Consider the following 23,331-nt stretch of genomic DNA (forward strand, 5'->3'; position numbering starts at 1 on the left):
ATTTTAAAGACCTCTATCAAGTCCCCCCTTAACCTTCTGCGCTCCAGAGAATAAAGACCTAACTTATTCAACCTATCTCTGTAACTTAGTTGTTGAAACCCAGGCAACATTCTAGTAAATCTCCTCTGTACTCTCTTTTTGTTATTTTGTTGACATCCTTCCTATAATTGGGCGACCAAAATTGTACACCATACTCCAGATTTGGTCTCACCAATGCCTTGTACAATTTTAACATTACATCCCAGCTTCTATACTCAAGATCCTTCATTGCTGTGATCTGTAAAAAAAGATGAAAATGTCTAAAATTGATTGTCCACCCTCTCCCCCTTGTCTCTCTCAGAGTCTGTCACCTGTTTTCGGCAGAATTTCTGGCAGTTTCTCAGCTGCCAGCCCGCCAGGCCTGAGTGACTGAGCTGCCAGGCCTGAGTGACTGAGCTGCCTGGCCTGAGTGACTGAGCTGCCAGGCCTGTGACTGAGCTGCCGGGCCAGAGTGACTGAGCTGCCGGGCCACAGTGACTGAGCTGCCTGGCCTCAGTGACTGAGCTGCCTGGCCTCAGTGACTGAGCTGCCTGGCCTCAGTGACTGAGCTGCCTGGCCTCAGTGACTGAACTGCCTGGCCACAGTGACTGAGCTGCCAGGCCCCAGTGACTGAGCTGCCAGGCCCCAGTGACTGAGCTGCCAGGCCCCAGTGACTGAGCTGCCAGGCCCCAGTGACTGAGCTGCCAGGCCCCAGTGGCTGAGCTGCCAGGCCACAGTGGCTGAGCTGTCAGCCCAAGAATCCAGTCGGCCCACAATATCCATACTAGCTTTATGGAAACCAGTCCCTTCAGCCCATAGCACCCATGCTAGCGCTCCAGAAAGCCATTCCCCCGCCCACTAGCCAGCAATATTGGAATTGGTGCAGAGATGGAATATTGCGTTGGCGGACCAGCCCTCCCGTGTGAAGCTGGGACCCAATGGGTCCCACTTAGTCTAGTATTCTTTAAAAATCTTTTGAATCTGTTTTAAATTTCCACATAATGTTGTGTTAGGTATTATGTCATGTTATAAATATTATGTTAATAACACAATATTATGTTAGGAATTAGGTTGACATTTAGTCTGTAATATTCAAATACGTTTCTTCCACTGTTTTACGAGGAAGAAAGAGTTGTAAACACTCACAACCTTAAGAGAAACATAGATCTCCTTCTGTCCTAAATAGATGTTTTATTATTTTATTATTTTTTACAGACTATGGCCCCTTAAGTTCTAAAACATCCTCACCATTTTGCCAAACTTATCTGCCAGAGCGATCTTATGCCCACTTTAGGCCCTCTTGATTTCTTTTCAGTATGCTCCTCAATCCTCCATACTCCTCCAGGGATACACTTGATCCTCTTTGCCTATACCTGACCCATGTCGTTTTTTGACCAGAGCCTCAATTATTCTCATCATCCATGGTTCCTTGCTCCTGCCTTGCCCTTAACTGCAACAGGAACATACCTGCCTTGAACTCTCACTATCACACTTTTAAAAGCCTCACACTTCCCAAGGCTTCCCTTTGCCCACAAACAACCTACTCCAATCAATTTTGCAACATAACCATATAACAATTACAGCACAGAAACAGGCCATCTCGGCCCTTCTAGTCCGTGCCGAACACTTATTCTCCCCTAGTCCCATCTACCTGCACACAGACCATAACCCTCCATTCCTTTCCCGTCCATATAACTATCCAATTTATTTTTAAATGATAAAATCGAACCTGCCTCCACCACCTCCACTGGAAGCTCATTCCACACAGCTACCACTCTCTGAGTAAAGAAGTTCCCCCTCATGTTACCCCTAAACTTCTGTCCCTTAATTCTCAAGTCATGTCCTCTAGTTTGAATCTTCCCTACTCTCAGTGGGAAAATCTTATCCACGTCAACTCTGTCTATCCCTCTCATCATTTTAAAGACCTCTATCAAGTCCCCCCTTAACCTTCTGCGCTCCAAAGAATAAAGACCTAACTTGTTCAACCTTTCTCTGTAACTTAGTTGCTGAAACCCAGGCAACATTCTAGTAAATCTCCTCTGTACGCTCTCTATTTTGTTGACATCCTTCCTATAATTAGGCGACCAAAATTGTACACCATACTCCAGAATTGGCCTCACCAATGCCTTGTACAATTTTAACATTGCATCCCAACTTCTATACTCAATGCTCTGATTTATAAAGGTCAGCACACCAAAAGCTTTCTTTACCACCCTGTCTACATGAGATTCCACCTTCAGGGAACTGTGCACAGTTATTCCTAGATCCCTCTGTTCAACTGCATTCCTCAATTCACTACCATTTACCATGTACGTCCTATTTTGATTTGTCCTGCCAAGATGTAGCACCTCACACTTATCAGCATTAAACTCCATCTGCCATCTTTCCCCACTCTTCCAAATGGCCTAAATCTCTCTGTAGACTTTGAAAATCTACTTCATTATCCACAACACCACCTATCTTAGTATCATCTGCATACTTACTAATCCATATCTAATAGCATTAAAAAGTTGGCTTTACCACAATTTGGATCTTTAACTTGCCCAGCGCTGTCCTTATCCATGGCTACAAACATTCCGTGACGTTTGTAAAGGTTACATTCCTGGAACCCTCACGTGTCAGATTGTACGCAAATCGGAGTCACCTTAACACTAGTCTTTATCTGCTCCTCCTCCACCACCATTTCCTCTTTCTCCCAGAGCCAAGGTGGAAAGTGATGGTGACTGCGGGGGAGAAAGGGACGGGAAAGAAAGAGGCGGCGACGGAGGGGGATTGGACAAAGTGACGGCCGATAGGAAGAAGCAGTAGCTGGTGAGACGGGATGGAGTCCCACGGTGGCCGAGAACGTCCTGTTGGTGGCAAAGGCCTGAAGAATTCTGGATGAAGAACATAAAATCTATACACTGTAAATGGATTGATTGTAATCATGTATTGTCTTACTGCTGACTGGTTAGCATGCGACAAAACAAAACTGAACCACCTATTGTGAATTGTTTACGCAAGTGCGAGTTTATGTAACTCTCCTAATCAAGTGTGTTGCAAATTTGATTCAGTCGGTTCAGAGACAGGAAATGGTTGACTGCAACCAATATGTCGTTACTGAGTTCACATAATGTTCAGTGCTTGATCCCTTCCTTTAGTAATATAAATTAATATTGAGATCAAACTGAAGAGATCATAACAAATGAGTTTGCAGATGATACAAAAACTGTCCATGTGGTCAATATTGAAGAGAAAAGTTGTAGAAGGAAGTCAAAGAGGGATAATGGCAAATGGAGTTTACTCCATTGAAGTGTGCGGTAATATATTTTGGAGGTACCCAACAAGTGAATATGCATGAAAAAGGAAAATATGTAGTGTGGAAAGACAAAGTGACCTTGGAATGTATGTCCACAGATCAATATGCCAGTTAAAAAGGCATATATGAATGACACTTTCCCTTATTAGCCAAGGCATAAGAGTTAAAGCATGATGTCATGCCAGCATTGCAAGCAAAATTTGTTGGAATTAATGAGAATGTTTGTTTAAAATAATTAATGGAGAGGTCTCGGGGACAGTTTGTATTTCAGTCAAGGAAGAGCGGGACGTCATAAGAAGTATGAATGTAGATAATTCTCATGGGTCTGGTCAAATATATCCAAGAAAGCTTGAGAAGAAATGACAGATATATGAATACTTGTTAGATGCGGGTGAGTGCCGAAAGACTGGAGGGTGGCTAATGTGACTTTATTTAAGATGGGCAACAAACAAAATGGGACTATAGACCAGTAAGCCGAACATCTGAGGTATCAGAGATGCAGGAGAGGATTCTGAAGAATTAGATATACATGCATTTAGGAAGGGTTTGATTAGGGATGATTTGATTGAGTTTTTTGAAGAAGTAATTAAGAAGGTTGATGATGGCAGGGTTATAGATGTAGTCTATAAGGACTTCAGTAAGGCCTTTGATAAGGTTCTGCATGTTAGGCTGCTCTGGGATATTACACATTACATGGGATCCAGGGAGAGCTTGCTAACTGGACAAAGAATTGGCTTCATGAAAGGAAGCAGAGGAAAGTTGTTTCTCGGACTGGAAGTCTGTGACGAGTAGTGTGCCTCAGGGATCAGTTCTGGGCCCATTGCTGTTTGTATATCAAGGATTTGGATGAAAATGTATGAGGCATGATTAATACGTTTGCAGATGACATCAAATAAGTGGTATAATAGAGAGTAAAAATGCCTATCATGAATTACAGCAGAATCCTGATCAGGTGGACAAGTGGGCTGAAGAATTACTAATGGAGTTAAATTTAGATAAGTTTGAGGTGTTGCATTTTGGGAAGTCGAACCTGGGTAGGACTTTCACAGTGAGCAAGTGGACCCTGGGGAGAGTTGTGGAGCAGAGGGATCGAGGAGTACAATTGCATAATTGGATGATGCAGAAAGCTTCTGGCACAGTGGCCTATATCAGTCAGAGAATTGAGTATAGAAGTTGGATCTTTATGTTACAGTTGTACAAGATGCCGCTGAGGCCTCACTTCGGGTATTGTGTTCAGATATTGGTCACCCTGATGAAGGAAACATATCATTAAGCTGCAAGAATGCAGAGAAGATTTATGAGGATGTTGCCAGGATTTGATAGCCTGAGCAAAAGGGAGAGATTGGACAAGCCAGGACTTTTTCCTTGGTGCTCAGAAGGCTGAGGTAAAGTGCCCGCCATAATGTTTGGGACAAAGATTCATCATTGATTTATTTGCCTCCGTACTCCACAATTTCAGATTTGTAATATAAAAAAAAAATCACATGTGGTTAAAGTGCACATTGTCAGATTTTAATAAAGGCCATTTTTATTTCACCATGTAGAAATTGCAGCAATGTTTATACATGCTGTCATTTCTACATGGTGAAACCAAAATGTATAAGAATAATACCCTTTAATAAAATCTGACGATGTGCACTTTAACCACATGTGATTTTTTTTTCTATTACAAATCTCAAATTGTGGAGACCAGAGGCAAATAAATGAATGATGGGTCTTTCTCCCAAAATGATGGAGGGCACTGTAAACCTGAATATATTTTCCTTTCCTTCTCATATGTAGCTCTACAATCAAAGAATAAGAGAGAAAAACAAAAACAAAAAAATAAAGTCTGAGTGAACCACCATTAATTAAATGTAGAATACTTCAAAACACTAAGTTCCATTAACAAAAGCCATTAAACTTACTGACTGTGGGTGGTGATGAGGTTTCCATAATTTGTACAGGAATGGTCTGCCCAGATCCTAGCAAGATCTGGTGAACTCCTCCATCAAGGCCAGTGTCTCCACTGATCGATGCTCCTACTGTCACCAGTTGCCCCATACGGACCATATTCTGTTCGGATCCTGCCACGCCCACTGAAGCTGCAGAGTCACATTCTGATAGTGACCTGCTAAGCTGCAAGAAGCGAGCTTGACTAAAAACCTGCTGCTGTGCAGTGGAGCTGCTTGACTCCAGCACTGCGGAAGAGCTGCTGGTGCCTCGTTGATGGGAATTCAATGTAACAACTGCAGTGGCTGTGTCCACAGCAGCAAAAGCTGGCTGTAATTGTAAACCCTTAAAGAAAGAAAACAAGCAATAGTAAATGACGACACTAATGCTTTGAAAGTTGGTCAACTTTCCACATCAAACAGAAAATGCTAAGGAAAGGAAAATCACCCAAAGAGGTGTTCTTTTAAACATTTTCTTGCATCAGGTTTCAATGGACTGAATGAAGAAATAACAAACTCTAACTTAAAGATTCAATGATTCTAACACGCAAAACTGATTTCAAAATTGAATTCTTAATTTGTGACAAACTCTTTTCTGTATGGACTGTTGTCAAATATGATGAACATGCACAAAGCAGTAAAGAATTACATTATATAGAACATTTAACAAGGCAAAACATCCCATTGCATTTTACAAGACTATAACAAGACAGAATTCCAACACTAACACAGCTACATTCTTTTATCAAATGGAAAGGTTGTAATTAATGTTTTTAATAAGGACGAGCAGTGGCAAAGGACTGTGAAAGGAATCCCAGAGTTTGAAGGCTGGATGGCAAAGGGCATTGTTTTCAATAGTAAGGCTAAGGAACTAAGTAATGCACAAGTGGCTATGTTGAAAGAACATAAAAGATCTTGAAAATAGGATGGGAGGAAGAGGTTACAAGAGGAGGAAAGGACAACCCAGTGAATTTATTTGGATACAAGAATGAGAACTGGGAAAATGCTGATTGATTCAACTCAAAGCCAATGTTAACCAACAATGATTATAGGCAGCAGAGAATGGTCTGAATGTTAGAGTCAGCGGTTTCTGCGCAGCAGATGGATTGCAGCATGACAATGCTAATAGCAAGTTCTGAATCTAAGCTCAAAAGCCTGTTCTTTCCTGTTAGGGGGGAAAGATTGCAACAACACAAATCAACAACTGAATAAGAAATGGGAGGTTTAGGTTTTCTTTATATCAATATCATATCAATCTAACCTGTAATTGTGCAAAAAGCTTTGGTTGCAATGAGGAGACTGAAGAAGGAATCTCTGTTGCCTCTGGAGATAGTGTATCTGCTAGCTGGGTTGACTCCACCTTTGTGATGATGGAATCTGCTGTGGTGCTCTCTGTGAATCAACAACATCCATATAATGATGCACATAGCCTCACTATTTTAATCATTTCATCAGCAACTTTCAATGAAATCAGCTGCATACTGCTATGCAACATCCTCCAGCTTAAAAGTACCCATATTAATGTCTCCTCAGCTTGTAATAATAATAATAATAATAATAAACTTTATTCCAGACTAAAGGTCCAGACAAGGGACAACATTACATAAAAATACATTGCATATTAAAAACATCATAATACATATAAAATCTTAGCATATCACTTATAAAAGCATCATGAATTATATATTAAAAAACCCCACAATACATGAATTAAAATCCTGAATAAAAAGAATGATCAATGTCCTACAACGCGACAACAATACCAGTGTCTCCACAACTGGGATTCGTAGTGCCTTATGTTTGACAAGGCCACAATAATTACATTTTTAGAGTCATTTATCCTGAAGATGAATTTATACATACGATTTCTTAGGATAGCTTCTAAAGTACTGACTCCTGCAGCCACAAACATGTTACTGGCACTACACCATCTAGGTTTCCTTAGCAGTGTTCTCATGGCATCATTATATGACACCTTTAATATCTGCAAACTTGTATTTCCATAGTTCGACCACAGGTACACAGTATCGAGTGGTGTGCAATATGCTCTAAACAGTGACATCTTCACCACATCTGTACACGCACCAAACTTACGGAAGAGAATATTCGCCTGTACATACAGCATGCGTCATTGTCTATAAATATTCTCTTCATCTATCATTTGTTCTGTAATAAAATGCCCTAGATATTTTACCTTATTAGACACTAAGATTATTGTCAGACAATTTAAAATCAGGAAATTTTAGACATTTATCCTCTTTGGTTCTACAGATCATAACAGCACTCTTACAAGCATTATATTTAATATCATGTTCCACACCATACACAGAACATATAGTAAGGAGCTGCTGTAGACCAGCGCCAGATGGACTAAAGACCACAAGATCATCGGCATATATAATATGGTTCACTAAACATAGAAACATAGAAAATAGGTGCAGGAGTAGGCCATTCGGCCCTTCGAGCCTGCACCGCCATTCAATATGATCATGGCTGATCATCCAACTTATTATTGGTAAAATATTACCAATCATGCACCCAGTATTACAGGCTTTCAATTGTTTGGACAGATCATCAATATAAAGATTAAAAAGGACTGGGGACAAAATCCCCCCTTGTCTAACACCATTGCTAACCTCAAATGGGGCTGAGACCATGTTGCCCCATTTTATTTGCATAGTCTGGTGGAATTACCAGTAAGCCAGAATTCTCACAATGTATTTAGGCACCCTCTTTGACTCATTTTAACAAACAGCTTTCTGTGATTAACACGGTCAAAGGATTTGGAAGCATTAATAAAGCATATAAGGATTGAAGAGTTTTTGTCTCTATATTTGTTTACAATCTCCTTTAGGGCATATATGCACGTCAGTGCCATGTTTAGCTTTAAAACCAAACTGGTTATCTGTGGAGTTAACAAACTCATTTACTCGATCCAGCAGAACTTTTTCTAAGACTTTTGACAATATGCTGGCTAAAACTATGGGCCTGTAATTATTTAGGCTGCTTAGTCCGTAATGACTGGCACTAACAGAACAGACAACATTAAGTCTGGTAACAGGCCATGAATCATAAAGCCAGTAAAGCAAATAGCAAGGAGAGGAGCTATCCTCATACTGGCATACTTGAGATGTTCAGCAGAAATATGATCCAAGCCACTTGCTTTGTTATTGGACAGCTTGTTCATGGCATGATACACCTCATGTGACATAATCACCATTGAGTCATTACTCTCAATATTGTCCACCCTATACAAGTCACCTTGGACACAGTTGAATAAAGTACTATAATGTTGTCGCCATAACTCCGCGATATTAGCTGTTCCGGAGATTCCATCTGCAGTGCATGGTAGAGATGTTTTGCAACTGTTAAGAGCTCTCACTTCTTTCCAAAAATCAGTAGCATAGTTACTTAGCAGCATCTTACCCATGGAATCAGCCCTCATAGCTTGCTCATTTTTACAGATGAAGCGAATAGCATACTTATACCTTGCATTAGTGAGCTTCTTGTACTCAAACACAGGCCCCTGTCTAGTTGCTGCAGATTGCGCGGAGGGCTGTACGTTCAGAGGGGGTGAGGTTAGAGTAGGTTAGGGGAATGGAAAAGTTAAGTTGATTGATGTCATGCTGGCAGTTAGAAATCAAAAGTTCTAAAGAGGGTAGAAAGCTGTCCGGGGAGTCCAAGAGAAGGGGGACTGGTGGAGACGGGAGGAGGGGTCAATACTGGGTGGTGAGGACTCCTTCCCATAGAAAAAGGCATGGAGGCGGAGGCGGCAGAAGAAAAGCTCAACCTCGAGGCATACCCGGAATCTGTTGAGGTGGGGACAGAGAGGAACGAAGGTGAGGCCTCTGTTGAGGTCAGACTGTTCTGTATCCGAAAGGGGGAGGACTTTTGTCCTTCAGTTAGGTGTGTTCTTTAAGAAAAATAATTTGAGAATTATTTTCTTGATTACATCAACATTTCTGCAGCAACCAGAAGAGTTATTTTTGAATCAGGGAGAGGAAATCAGCTGAATATGTTTTAGGCTCTATGGTTTTCTAGAGACAATGTATATTTGCTGCTTGCATAAAACGTCTGTCAGAATCTCAGACTATCCCAAGGCAATATATAACCAAATAAGCATTTCTGAAATGTAACCAATGCTGTTATGTAGCAAATGTTCACACCATGCACACCAAAATCTCACAAAAAGCAATGATAATAATGAATTGAGAATTTTCATTAAAACCCTTCAGCTTTTAGTCATAAAGCGCGGAAATGGGCCTTATGGTTCACTATATTCACATCGAACATTTTGTCTATCTACACTAATCCCAGTTTCTGATATTAGGTTTGTGTCCGACTTTGTATTAAACTGGCACAACTTTTACATTCACTCAAAAGAGGAAAGAGAGACAATTTAACGTACCATCTGAGCAAAAGCCCTCCTCCCTCAGTTATGGATTGAAATGTAAACATAGATTAGGTATCTGTGTCTAATATGCAAATATGACTCAACATTTTGAATCACATGTATAATTGCGACCAATCTTCGATGGATAACTGTGGTTCTTTTACATTTAAATCAAGGCCATCAAGGTGTCATAGTTGCTCCCTGCTGCAGATTGGAGATCAAAATGATAATTAAAATGTGTACCAGCACTTACCATCCCCAGGTGCAGATGCAAGTGTGACTGTCACTGTCTCTGTGTGAAGGCTCCCATTAGAAGTTGTCCACTGCAGCTGGAAAAAGAATCTTTATCACTAAACAGAAACAGATTTGAGAACCACACAGGCCAGTGACCCAGTCACCCATTACATATGCAACTTAGAAAGTACTGGATGGGTAAACATTTAAAATGTATCATAATCTAATATTAAGAAGGGCAGGATCATTCACCCCAATGTCTTGGCCTAAGTATTTCCTTTGCCAATATCAATAAAACATTAATAGATGACAATTTCACTATCTGGAACCTAGGTATGCATAAATTAGCTTAATGTTATTGTTTTTCTTCTGGGGATAATTGGCTTACCTAAGGCATGTTGCTTCAAAGTGCCAACTAACATAAGACTGAACTGTGAACATTGGGTACCCAGATCTTCAAACCTTATCTTAATTTTTTACATGCAGGTTGATTTAAAAAATGTAGAATTATATCTTGTTCATTAATTTTTATATAGACTTACACATTAATTATATTGCAATTGTATATATAGCCATTGTAAAATCCTATAAATATCTAAGTTTTTCTGAAAAATGTTGTTATGGCCAAAGACAGAACAATTGCCCCTCTTCAAATAATAACACAGGAGATTTACAATCTATCTAAACCAACAGAAAAGACAAAGAGGCATCCGTTTAAAAGCTGGAAAATTCAGTATTTTATTGCAGATGTCACTGATAATTCTTTGGTTTCTTTCACACAGCTTGCCACAGGATCTTGATCATTAGCCCCTATGGCCAAAGAATGGCAGATGGAATTGAATTCAGGTAAATGTGAGGTGTTGTATTTGGTAAGTCAAACAAGGGCAGGACTTGCATAATAAATTGGCAGGGCCCTGGGAAGTGTTGTAGGGCAGAGAGAGACACAGAGGTACAGGTTGATAGTTCCTTGAAGGTGCCGACACAGGTTAGCAGGATGGTGAAGAAGGCATTTAGCATGAAAGCCTTCGTCGGTCAGGTTGTTGAGTACAGGAGTTGGAACATCATGTTACAGCTGAACAACATGCTGGTAAGCCTACATTTGGAGTACTGTGTACAATTCTTGTTGCCCTGCTCTACGAAGATTTATAGTGAAAAGAGAAATATTTATAAGGGATCTGGGAAAAATTCACACATTATTTTCACACAGTAGCTGGCACATATTTGGAACAAACTGCCAGAGGAAGTGGCAGATATACAATTACAACATTTAAATGACACGGGCAGGTACATGGATAGGAAAAATTTGGATAGATTAGACGAGGCTGACACCAGTGGGAATAGCTTGGTTAGGCAATTTGGCCAGCAAGAACAAATTGGGCCAAAGGGCCTGTTTCCACACTGTATAGCTCTATGACTATGTGACCCTAAAACATTGTTAATACGGGCTGCATTATTTCATGCAGTAGACAGAAAAGGCACTGACCTATTTTCGTGTCTGTGTCAATATTTATAGACTTTTGTTGTGAAGTGTTTTTATTTTCCAACTGAAATAAAACTAGTCTTGTGCAAGATAGACTGAATCAAAAGTGATTGGAAGGCCTTGCTGAAGTCCATGTAAACAACATAATTGTCCTGCCTTCATCAATCTTCTTGGTCACCTCTTCAAATAACTCACATTCATAAGATATAATTTGCCATGCACCAAGCAATGTTGACTATCCTCAATCCTTGAATTTCCAAATACATGTAGATCCTGTCTGACGGAATCTTCTCTATTAACTTACCCACCATTGATGTCAGACTCGCTAATCTGTTAATTCCCTGGCTTTTCTTAAATAAAGGCACAACTTCATTGTTCTGCTAGCTCACCCGTGGCTATCGATTATATAAATATCTCTGCCGGGCACGCAATTTCTTCCTTCCCTTCCCACAATGTCTGAGGATAGACTTCATCATGTCCCAGAGATATATCTACCTTGATGTGGTTTAAGACCTCCAGCACCTCCTTTATTGTAAACTCTCTGCAAGACATCACTATTAACTTCCCCAAGTTCCCTAGCATCCATGACTTTCTCCACGATATATACAGATTTGAAATATTAAGTTCCTCACATGGCCAACCCTGCCGATCTTAAAGCCCTATTTCCTCCCTAGCTACTCCTTTGCACTTAATATACATAGAATCTCTTTGGATTCCCCTTTACATTATCTGCCAAAGCTCTCTCATGCCCTCTTTCCCCTCTCCTGATTTCCCTTGTAAGTGTAGTCCTACACCTCTCTTGCTCTTCAAGGTTTTCGCTGGATGCCAACCGTGTGTATCTGTCAAATTCCTGCTTCTTTTCCCCAATCATAGCTTCAATATCTCTTGTCATCCAAAGTTCCCTACTGTCAGTCACGCCCTTCATTCTAACTGCACGGTGGCGCAGAGTGGTAGAGTTGCTGCCTTACGGCACTTGCCGCCCCGGAGACCCAGGTTCGATCCCGATCACGGGTGCTGTCTGTACGGAGTTTGTACGTTCTCCCCGTGGGTATTCTCCGAGATCTTCGGTTTCCTCCCACACTCCAAAGACATACGGGTATATAGGTGAATTGACATGGTGTATGTGTAAATTGTAAATGTGGATATTGTTTACAGATTTAGTCAAATAGTGTCATGCCAAGTGAAGATGGTTGAACTTGTGTAGAGCCTAAGCTAGAATTTTTTTTTTAAATTATTCTTTCTCATGGTTGCCAACAATAAGTGCTTAACTGAGTTTATCTATGACTGCGAGGAAATAATTCAGCATCACGTGAGGGCAGTTTTCCATTTGAGCTGCTGCAATCATCTAGATTAGAATGATTCTGAGGACACAAGCTTAAAAATGATGATGGAGGGTAAATCTTGTGGATTACTGCTAATGGAAAGCACTTGCTCAATTATTGCTGATCCCACAGACAAGCCCTGAATCAAAACTAGAGTTGTTCACGGTCAGACCGATTCAAGAGTTGAATAGCCAATCGTAAATGGCATAATTTAAACTTTTTTTTAAAAACACAATATGGAAGAATTAGAAAATAGTTTGCTGGAAAAAACTCAGAAATAAATGAAAAAATAAAACTAATTGACAAAAGCTAGTAACTATTGGTAAATCTTTCTCTGGTGGCCAAAACAAAATAATTGGGCAAATGTCCATGTAAAGTAAATCACAGATGCCACTCTGAGAACAATGGCAATTACTATTTATAGGAGAAGGTTGAACACAATTAGCAAGAATATTCCATTCCTCAGCTTAATATGTTATTTTCACTTGATCAAACGGATCTTACTGCAGCTGTCATTGATCCAGTTGTGTACTCCAGCTCTCCTCTCTGTTGTGCTAACTGTGCTTCGTGGATGTGATTTTTGATGTCGTTAACAGTCGGAAAGAAGGAAAGATTATGTCTCTCAGGAACATCGTCAGGTTTAAATAGTTCCCTTTCCACAAACTTCCTGCACAAAGATAAACAGATCATCAATTACAGCTTAGCACATCACACTTCAAGAAGAAATAAATTAGTGGATCGAAATTTAGATAATGAAACAATTCAATAGTGGCCTCTGTTGCATGCAGTCAGATCCAAAGCAAATCAAACACACCAACTTGACCTCCCTGACATAACCCTAGCAAAACAGAACTCTCAAATTGGTTCAAAAGTCACCTAGAAATGAATGAGTTACAATTTAAAAGAGGAATAATAGCAAAATCAATAAACAAATGGTCCAATTTAGCAGTCTGAAGAAGGGTTTCGGCCCGAAACGTCGCCTATTTCCTTCGCTCCATAGATGCTGCTGCACCCGCTGAGTTTCCCCAGCAATTTTGTGTACCTCCAATTTAGACCTGCCTGGCTGCTTCCTAATTGTAAACTATTTAAAATTTGTGGATTACAAAAAAAAATGGTCTTGAGGAAATAATAGATGGAAATTCCTGCTTTTATCAGATTCTTAAATGAACCTCTCATCTACGAAGGATGTAATCCCAATCTCCCAAGATGTAGCCCTTGCACTTTGGTTATTGTAATTGTATTGTAATTAATTTATTAGCTAAATATGAAAAAACATACAAGGAATTTAATTTGCCATAGTCATACCAAAAAAGCAACAAGACACACAACTACGTAAAAGTTAACATAAACATCCACCACAGCGGCTCCCCCACATTCCTAACTATGATGGAAGGCAATGAGGTCATATCTTCTTTCCTCCTTATTCTCCCGCGGAAGGGGCAGTCGAAGCATCCGCAGTCGGGGCGATCGAAGCTCCCGCAGCCGGCGATCGGAGTTACCGCGATCAGGGCGTCGAAGCTCCTGCAGCTGGAGCTCCCAAAGTCGGTCCCTAGCCAAGGGACTGCAAGCTCCACAATGTTAAGTCCGCATACTCCCGAGGTTGGAGCTCCCGAAGTCGATCCCCAGCAAGAAGCCACCAGCTCCACGATATTAGGCCGCAGCGCGGACGGAGATACGATATGGAAAAATTGAATCTCCGTCGAGGAAAGAGATTAAAAAAAATTTCCCCAACCCCACCCCCCCCACACATAATACAAAACTAAAGATACACTAAAACATACATTTAACAACAGACTAATGACAGCAAAAGAAGAAAAGGATGAGACAGACTGTTGGCGAGGCTGCCATTGTACGGCGCCACCCTCTGAGCACTTTCTCTCTGTGACAGTGTATTCTGCACTCTGTTTACACTCTCTTATGTATTACCTGTTGCACTCATGTATGGTATGATTTGCCAGGATAGCACGCAAAACAACGTTTTTCATTGTCTCTCAGTACATGTGACAATAATAAATGAATACCGATACCAAAATGGCGATAATTAATATTCACTTTATCATTAACACCAAGCATCTACATCCACATTCCAGTTCAGTTTAGTTTATCGTCATGTGTATCGAGGTACAGTGAAAAGCTTTTGTAGTGTGCTATCCAGTCAGCAGAAAGACAATACATGATTACAATCGAGCCATTTAAGTTTTTTTGATGCATGATAAGGAGATTATGTATAATGCGAGGTAAAGCCAGCAAAGTCTGATCAAGGATAGTCCAACTGTATCATCCTACCACAACCAGAGAGCAGTGCTGAACTACTATCTACCTCTTTGGTGACCCTCCAACTATCCTCGGACATTTCCAATTCCTCATTGTCAAACTCGCAATTTGGTTCACATTTATCCAGGGAAGGTACTAAAACGTTGCTTACACTCAAAAACTCAATACACTCAAAAAACCTAAAGGGATTTTGATTACAAATCTGCTTTTTAAGAGTTAATCTTGTTGATATTGTTCACTTTAATATGCAGTCAATTCAATTTTGTACAGACAGATCCAATGAAAACTGGGTCACTTAAAACAAGATTTAAAAATGCTGAAGAAAAGCAAAAGTATCCATTGAATAAATTTCAACACCATTAATGATTTTTACCTTCCACCTTTAGAAACCAGATTGGCACTCTATCATATTCCAGCCAATGAAAACATGGTGCAGAAATTAGTAAACTGACTTCACATATTTGTGTACATTACAAACAAGGGGAAATGGCCATTTACGACTCTTCGCATATAGCCCCAACAAATGATTCTAAATTATTGAGTTGCTCTGAGTACATTTTATACTTGGATATCTTATTGACAAACAAAGCTGTTTGTTAGACAAAATATGGAAAATGCAAAAGAATATTCATGTCAGGTAGCATTTATGGAATGTGAAACAGATTTCCTGTTTCAACTCAATGATATTTCATCGGAACTATAAATAGCTCCAAGCAAAAGGTTTGACCTGAAATGGTACCTCTGCCTACCTCCCCCTCGCTTTCCACAGACGCCATTTTTTCTCATCATACTCAATGTTTACCATTTCCAGCATCCCCAACATTTAACTTAACTAAAGTTGTACCTGAGCTGCTTCCGGACCATGTAGACCTGGTCAATTCCCTGAGCAACCAGTTCTCGAATCTTATCAGTGACCCGTGGGTGCAGACGAGAAGGAAGGATCCCATTTTCATCCATCATACCAACATCCTCCTCTTCAATAGAGACAAATATTGGGGGGGGTGGCAATGGAGGTGGTGGTAAATAGGCGCCATCTTGATCATGATATTGATGAGCCTGCGGTGTAGGTAACTGTACATACCACCTATGACAAACATGAAAATACCTCAAGCAAAAATCTCAGACCAATGAATCCCGTGTGAGAAAATCAATAGCTTACATTATTATATCCGGTTATAATCATGCAGGTAAAATGAATTGGCATTTGTAGATGTTTAAGAAGAAACTGCAGATGCTGGAAAAATAGAAGGTAGATAAAAATGCTGGAGAAACTCAGGGGGTGAGGGTCTGAAGAAGGGTCTCACCCGAAACGTCACCTATTCCTTCGCTCTGTAGAAGCTGCCTCACCCGCTGAGTTCCTCCTGGCATTTGTAGATGATCATCATTTTTAGAAAATTAAAATACTAAAAATCTTGCAAGAAATGTATGTGGCTAGAAATGAAAGGTGCTCATTTTAAATTAGTAATATCTGCTCAGGGTCAGGTCAGGGCGATGTGCAGTAAGAGTGGAAATAAGAAAATGTGCTTCAATGAATGGTTAGAGTGATAGTAAAGGAGAAGAAGGTTCAGATTCCTCATGATTGGGGTTAGTTTTAAGGTAGAAGGGACCAGTTCAAGATTCACAGGTAGCACCTGGACAGAAATGGAACCTAGATCAACAAGTAGGTCAACACGTGTAGATTAACAAGTGTAGTGGGTCTGAGTTTAAACAAACTAAATAAGAGGCTATAGTGGGAAACTAGAGCGAAAATTGCGGGAGCCATGGTTGAAATTTACAAGTCGTCCTTAAATACAGGAGAAGTGTCGGAAGACTGGAGGGTTATAAATGTTGTACTTCTTTTCAAGAAGGGCTGCAGGGAAAATGCTGGAGAGTATTCTGAGGGATAGGATATACAGCAGAGCTGCCAAGTTTTGTCAGAGCATTTCAGTATACAAGTACCTGAAAATTAGTTTTTTTTTTTTTTGTTTTTTTAAAAAATATTTTTATTAGAAGCAAACATATTATGGTAAAGTATAGTTACATATTATAGTAAAAACACTTTTCATATACATCAATCATACATTATTAAAATTTTCAATTGTCGATTAATTCTGCTTCTAGTGTTTTTTTATATAGATAGAAAGAGAGAGAAAGAGAAAAAAAGAATTACAAATATCAAAAAAGAAAAAAGATGGAATGAATTACTTATAATACGTCATTGGAGATAGGTTCGTAGATTATAAAGTATAACTTTTCATCTAATCCTGAGTTCAAGCTTCAGTTGGGTTTTCGTGCCGGGCCAATCTATCCCTTCAAATAGTTAATGAATGGAGCCCATATTTTAACAAAAAGTTCTTGTTTGTCCATTAAGACAAGTCTAATTCTTTCTAGATGTAGGGTCTCCGACATTTCCACAATCCACATTTTAATTGTGGGGGTTATAGGGCCTTTCCAAAATTTTAATATTAATTTTTTCCCAGTTATTATACTGTAGTCGAGGAAGTTTATTTGGCTTGTTGTGAGTGTTAAACTTTGTTCTGATATTCCAAGTATTATTAATTTTGAGTCTGGATCCAATTTAGTATTAACAACTTCAGAAATTATTCCAAAAATATCAGTCCAGAAATGTTTAATTTTTGTACAATTTGCAAAAGTATGTGTTAAATAGGCCTCTAAGTGCAGACATTTATCACAAATAGGAGAAATATGTGGGAAGATTACATTTAGTTTTATTTTGGAGTAATGTAATCCGTGTAAGACTTTAAATTGTATTAAAGCATGTCTGGCATTTAACGAGCATTGATGTATATGTTGTAAACTTTCGTCCCAAATATCTTTCGTTATAGGTTGACCTAATTCATTTTCCCATGTGTATCTATATAATTCCATCGATGGTACCTCGTTGTTTAAGAGGGTGTTATAAATATAAGCTATTAATTTTTCAGTGTTAGGATGCTTATTCAAACATTCATCAAGAATTTCTGGTTCCCTAGTCCTATAAACTTGTGTATTAGATTTAACATAATCTCTAATTTGTAGATATCTGAAGAAATTATTTGAGTGCAGTCCATAAATCTGTTGTAACTCTTGAAATGAAAGAAAAATGCCTTTCCTATAAAGATGTCCAATCTTTTTAATTCCGTAATTTTTTCATTGTGTGAAACCTTTATCCAATATGGATGGTTTGAATAAAGGATTGGTTACAATGGGAAGACATAGTGGTATATTATCAAATTTTAAAGCTTTTTTTAAATTGTTTCCAAATTCGTATTCCACTATGTATTATAGGGTTTTCCCTATAGGTTTTTTTGTACAGTTTTGTGGGAGCAAATATAATCTAACCAATTTCAAAAGGGAAACAGTCTTCCTTTTCCATCCTCAACCAATCTGGTTGCTGATCCATTTCTTCCAGCCAGAAATTCATATTTTTAATGTGGACTGCCCAAAAATAAAACAGTAAAATCAGTATTTTGCTGAGGAAATCAGTATTTTTACACGGTGCCATTTTGCTGAATGCCATTTTTATGTGCGGTTATACCCATGTAAGAGTACAAGAATGCATAACTTTGCTACCAATTGACATGTCTTCTACGCACCTTCCATCTCTTTGTTCACTTCTGTTTGAACGGCTGCTTCCTGCTTTTAGCACCAGATGATTATGTAGAAGCCATTTTGGAAGCCTCCCTCTCTCGCTCTCACTCCCGCCTTCCTCTCTTTCTCTCCTGCTCCCTCCCTCCCCCTTCCCCTTTCCCTCCCTCTCTCCTTCCTTTTTTTCTCCCTCCCTCTCTTATTCCCTCCCTCCCTCTCTCCTTTTCCCTCCTCGAACAGTCTGCGACCCACAGCGCTGTGGCCATAGCGCTATGTGTTAAGCCCATAGCGCTATGTGTAAAGGCTAGCGCTCCAGCTGATAGCGCTATAATTAGAACCAATAGTGCTGTTTGTTTAAGTTCCCACTCGCTAAACTGACAGCGCTGTGTAAACCTGTAGCGGGACAGGCAGATCAAAGCTTACAAAAATAATCATCCAGATCTTGAAAATGAAAATACTAATAGATTTAATCTCCTATAATTTTTAGAGTTACTGTATGTCTTTTTATAACCTTGCATTTTTTAAGCAGCAAGATGAAACAGAGAGTCGGACCGATTTTAAAAAAAATCCGTATTTTACAAAGAAAATCCGTACATCCGTATTCTTATCGCATTTCCGTACAAAATTACGGAAAATACGTACTACTTGGCAGCTCTGATACAGGCATTTGGATGGGCAAGGGCTGATATGGGATAGTCAGCATGGGTTTGTATATGGGAGGTCGTGTCTCACAAATCTGATTGATTTTTTTGAAGACGTGACCAAAAAGGTTGATGAGGGCAGAGCTGTAGATGTTGTATACATGGACTTCAGTAAGGCGTTCGACAAGGTTCTGCATGGTCGGTTGCTCTGGAAAGTTAGATCATATGGGATCCAAGAAGAGATAGCTGAATGGATAGTAACTTGACTCTATGGAAGGAAGCAGAGGGTAATGGTGGAAGATTGCTTCTCAGACTGGATGCCTGTGACTAGCGGTGTGCCTCAGGGTTCGGTGCTGGCCCGTTACTGTTTGTCATCTACATCAATGATTTGGATGAGAACATACAGGGCAAGATTAGCAAGTTTGCTGATGATACAAAAGTGGGTGGTTTTCCAGATAGTGAAGATGGTTGTGAACGATTGCAGCAGGATCTGGATCAACTGGCCAGATGGGCGGAGGAATGATTGATGGAATTTAATACAGAGGAGTGTGAGGTGTTACATTTTGGGACGCCGAATAAGGGCAGGACCAGTAAATAGTAGGCCTCTGGGTAGTGTTGTAGAGCAGGGGGATCTAGGTATACAGGTTCATGGTTCTTCGAAGGTTGAGTCGCAGGTAGATAAGGTGGTCAAAAAGGCTTTTGGCACTGTGGCCTTCATCAGTCAGAGTAATGAGTATAGAAGTTGGGAGGTCATGTTGCAGTTGTATAAGACGTTGGTGAGACCGCATTTAGAATATTGTATTCAGTTCTGAGCACCATGTTATAGGAAAGATGTTGTCAAGCTTGAAAGGGTTCACAGAAGATTTACGAGGATGTTGCCAGGACTAGAGGGTGTGAGCTATAGGGAGAGATTGAGTAGACTTGGTCTCTATTCCATGGAGCACAGGAGGATGAGGGGTGATCTTATAAAGGTATACAAAATCAAGAGAGGAATAGATCAGGTAGATGCACAGAGTCTTTTGCCCAGAGTAGGGAAATCAAGGACCAGAGGACACAAGTTCAATGTGAAGGGGAAAAGATTTAATAGGAATCCGAGGGGTATCTTTTTCCACACATGGGTGTATGGAACAAACTGCCAGAGGAAGTAGTTGAGGCTGGGACTATCCCATTGTTTAAGAAAGTTAGACAGGAACATGGATAGGACAGGTTTGGAGGGATATGGACCAAGCGCAGGCAAGTGGGACTATTGTAGCTGGGACAATGTTGGCCGGTGAGGGCGTGTTGGGCCGAAGGGCCTGTTTCCACACTGTATCACTCTATGACTCTAGTGCTACAAGGAGAACTGAAGTACAGTGATAATTGGGACAGGCAGACAATTAGAAATATGACAAAATTATTACGACCATGTGAAATAAAGATAGGATATTTATAAAATCTGGAGTGTGTGTGAAGCACGTTTATGAGGGTGGAAACCAAATTTGCAACAACAGCATGACAATTGTGTGTCGTGGAAGACAGAGTTCACAAAAAAAAGTTACATTGTTAAGCAAATAAAGATGAGCAGGGAAAAGGAGAGTGTTGACAAGTATAACTAGAAAGAAAGGTTGAGGCACAATCAATTCAATTGTAATTAAGAAACAATGGAGATGTTACAGTGGCTGGCATAAGGTCACCAACTAGCAGGAAGGAGATAGGGAACAGATTTCTAAGAAAAATACCATGTACTTAATAATGTATTTATTAATAATAAAAACCCATGATGGGCCAATGTTGAATTCATCAGCAACTATTTTGGGGGGAGGGGGAGGTTCTGAAGTGTGCTTTGGAGAGTATTCTTTACCTAAATTATTACTTCACATAGTCCCTTCGGCAAGATTTAAAAAAATGGTCAACTGAGAATGCCACGGTAAAGGAGCATCTTGAAGAGAGTGATCACACTACAGCAAGGCCCAGGTTACATAAAGAATTAACAGAAAGGAAGAAGTATAATTGACAAATATATTGCCTTTAAAAAGAAAATGGCATACTAGTCAAAAGATACTTTTAGGAAAGGAAGCTAGACAAAGCCGGGGGGGGGGGGGGGGGGGGGGGGGGGGGGGATAGAATTGAGTCAGTCTATCCCACGACAGAAGGGGGGGAAGTTAAATAATAACAACAATAATAATAATAATAAAAAATAATAATAATAATAATGAAAAACGAAGCTAAATATAAGAAATACAAACAAAAAGTAAAAAAAGTTGGGCCATGATTCCGAACTAGAATAGATTGATATCTAACATGAGAGAATGGTGCAATGATGTTTGTCAAATATTTTTTATAAATACAGGAATGATATGCAAACCTCAAGATGATTTGCTAAATGTACTAGCTTTGGCCAAGCTGGAGTATTATCTCCCATATTGAGTTGCATATTTTAAAAAGCGTGTAGACATTTTGAGAGGGTATTAGATGTATTAGGGCAACAGCGGTCGAGGTCTCGGGCATGGCAGCCGAGGTCACGGGCGGGGCAGTCGAGATCACGTGCGCAGCGGTCGAGGATGGGGTTGGCAGAGGATGCCGGAGGTCGGACACGCTGCTGGGAACAAAAGGGGACCCATTGTGGGTGGGCCGCGAAAAATAAAGAGGGACCATTAGGGACTAAATGGAATACTTTGTTACTTTGTCGGTGCTCTATATGTAGCGACTCTTTGCATACCTTGTGTATGCTGAACAAAGATTCTCGCTATGACATGTCACATGTGATAATAAAGTTTCATTCATTCATGTTGGTAGAACAGCTGATAAATAACTGTGCAGGCTTTTGGATTTTGAATTCTATGGAGAAGAGTTAAAATCTCACCTTCAGCTGTGGATTTTAAATTCAGTTTATAATATCGATTTTTGGAGAAATAAGATAATTAAATAAATCTAGTAAAGGTGACTAAGGAAAACTTTGATTATTAAGGAATCAATAAATCGGATTAGTACAGAAAACTTATATTGAGGGAAAAGATCAGATACGATCTCACTGAATGGCTGATCGGGGGATGGAACCCCTCCAGCTCTTCATTACGTTTAAGTCAATTTTTGTTCAAAATGTTAACTAAGGTGTCAATAACTTTTGTATTTACACGTCCATATATGATGAAAATATTAGTATCTGATAATATATATTTTGGAATGTCTCATTACAGAACCCTGCCCTATTAAAATTGTCAGTTTAAGTGTGTCTGTTTCTTCCTTTGAAAGAAAGTAATAAAGAAAGCATATGGTATGCTTGCTTTCATAGTTTAGGGCCTTGAGCATAAGAGTCTTGAAGTCATACTGCAGCTTTATAGGATTGTTTAGGCCACATTTGGAGCATGGTGTGCAGTCGTGGTTGCTCCAATATAGGAAGGATGTAGAGGCTTTGCAAAGGGAGCAGTGAAGGTTTACCAAAATTATGCCTGGATTAGGAGGTACAGTCCATTCAGAAAGTATTCAGACCCCTTCACATTTTCCACATTTTGTTACATTACAGCATTGTAACTTGGATTAAATTCATTTTTTTTAATCATCAATCTACACACAATACCCCATAATAAAAAAGTGAAAACAGGTGTTAAGAATTTTTTGCAAAGTACTTAAAAAGAAATAATTGATATATCATTTACATTAGTATTCAGACCCTATGCTCTGTTGAGGCACCTTCGGCAGCGATTATAGCCTCAAGTCTTCTTGGGTATGACGCTACAAGCTTGGCACACCTGTATTTGGGTAATTTCTCCCATTCTTCTCTGCAGATCCTCTCAAGCTCTGTCAGGTTGGATGGGGAGCGTCGATGCACAGCTATTTTCAGGTCCCTCCAGAGATGTTCGATCGGGTTCAAGTCCGGGCTCTTGCTGGGCCACTCAAGGACATTCAGACTTGTCACAAAGTCGCTCCTGCGTTATCTTGGTTGTGTGCTTAGGTCGTTGTCCTTTTGGAATGTGAATCTCCGCCCCAGTCTGAGGTCCAGAATGCTCTGGAGCAGGTTTTCATCAAGGATCTCTCTGTACTTTGCTCCGTTCATCTTTCCCTCGATCCTGAATAGTCTCCTAGTTCCTGCCGCTGAAAAACATCCCCACAGCATGATGCTGCCACCACCATGCTTCACCGTAGGTATGGTATTGGCCAGGTGATGAGCGGTGCCTGGTTTCCTCCAGACGTGAC

General features: G+C 39.9%; 1 protein-coding gene across 3 annotated transcripts in view; it reads right to left on the reverse strand.

The window, feature by feature from the left end:
* The window catches only part of carf (calcium responsive transcription factor), a 90,416-nt gene that overhangs the window by 21,196 nt on the left and 45,889 nt on the right, over nucleotides 1-23,331 (reverse strand). For 2 of the 3 annotated variants that reach the window (XM_033023615.1, XM_033023616.1), the window contains 5 exons: nucleotides 15,795-16,034; nucleotides 13,181-13,343; nucleotides 9,894-9,969; nucleotides 6,509-6,639; nucleotides 5,224-5,593 (listed from right to left, as the gene is read on the reverse strand). In XM_033023615.1, coding sequence (XP_032879506.1) covers nucleotides 5,224-5,593; nucleotides 6,509-6,639; nucleotides 9,894-9,969; nucleotides 13,181-13,343; nucleotides 15,795-16,034 — 980 coding nt within the window. The remainder of the gene's footprint in view (nucleotides 1-5,223; nucleotides 5,594-6,508; nucleotides 6,640-9,893; nucleotides 9,970-13,180; nucleotides 13,344-15,794; nucleotides 16,035-23,331) is intronic. The other variant, XM_033023617.1, reaches the window with a different exon arrangement.

The sequence above is a fragment of the Amblyraja radiata genome, chromosome 7, assembly GCF_010909765.2.
Source record: "Amblyraja radiata isolate CabotCenter1 chromosome 7, sAmbRad1.1.pri, whole genome shotgun sequence".
Lineage (NCBI taxonomy): Eukaryota > Metazoa > Chordata > Chondrichthyes > Rajiformes > Rajidae > Amblyraja > Amblyraja radiata.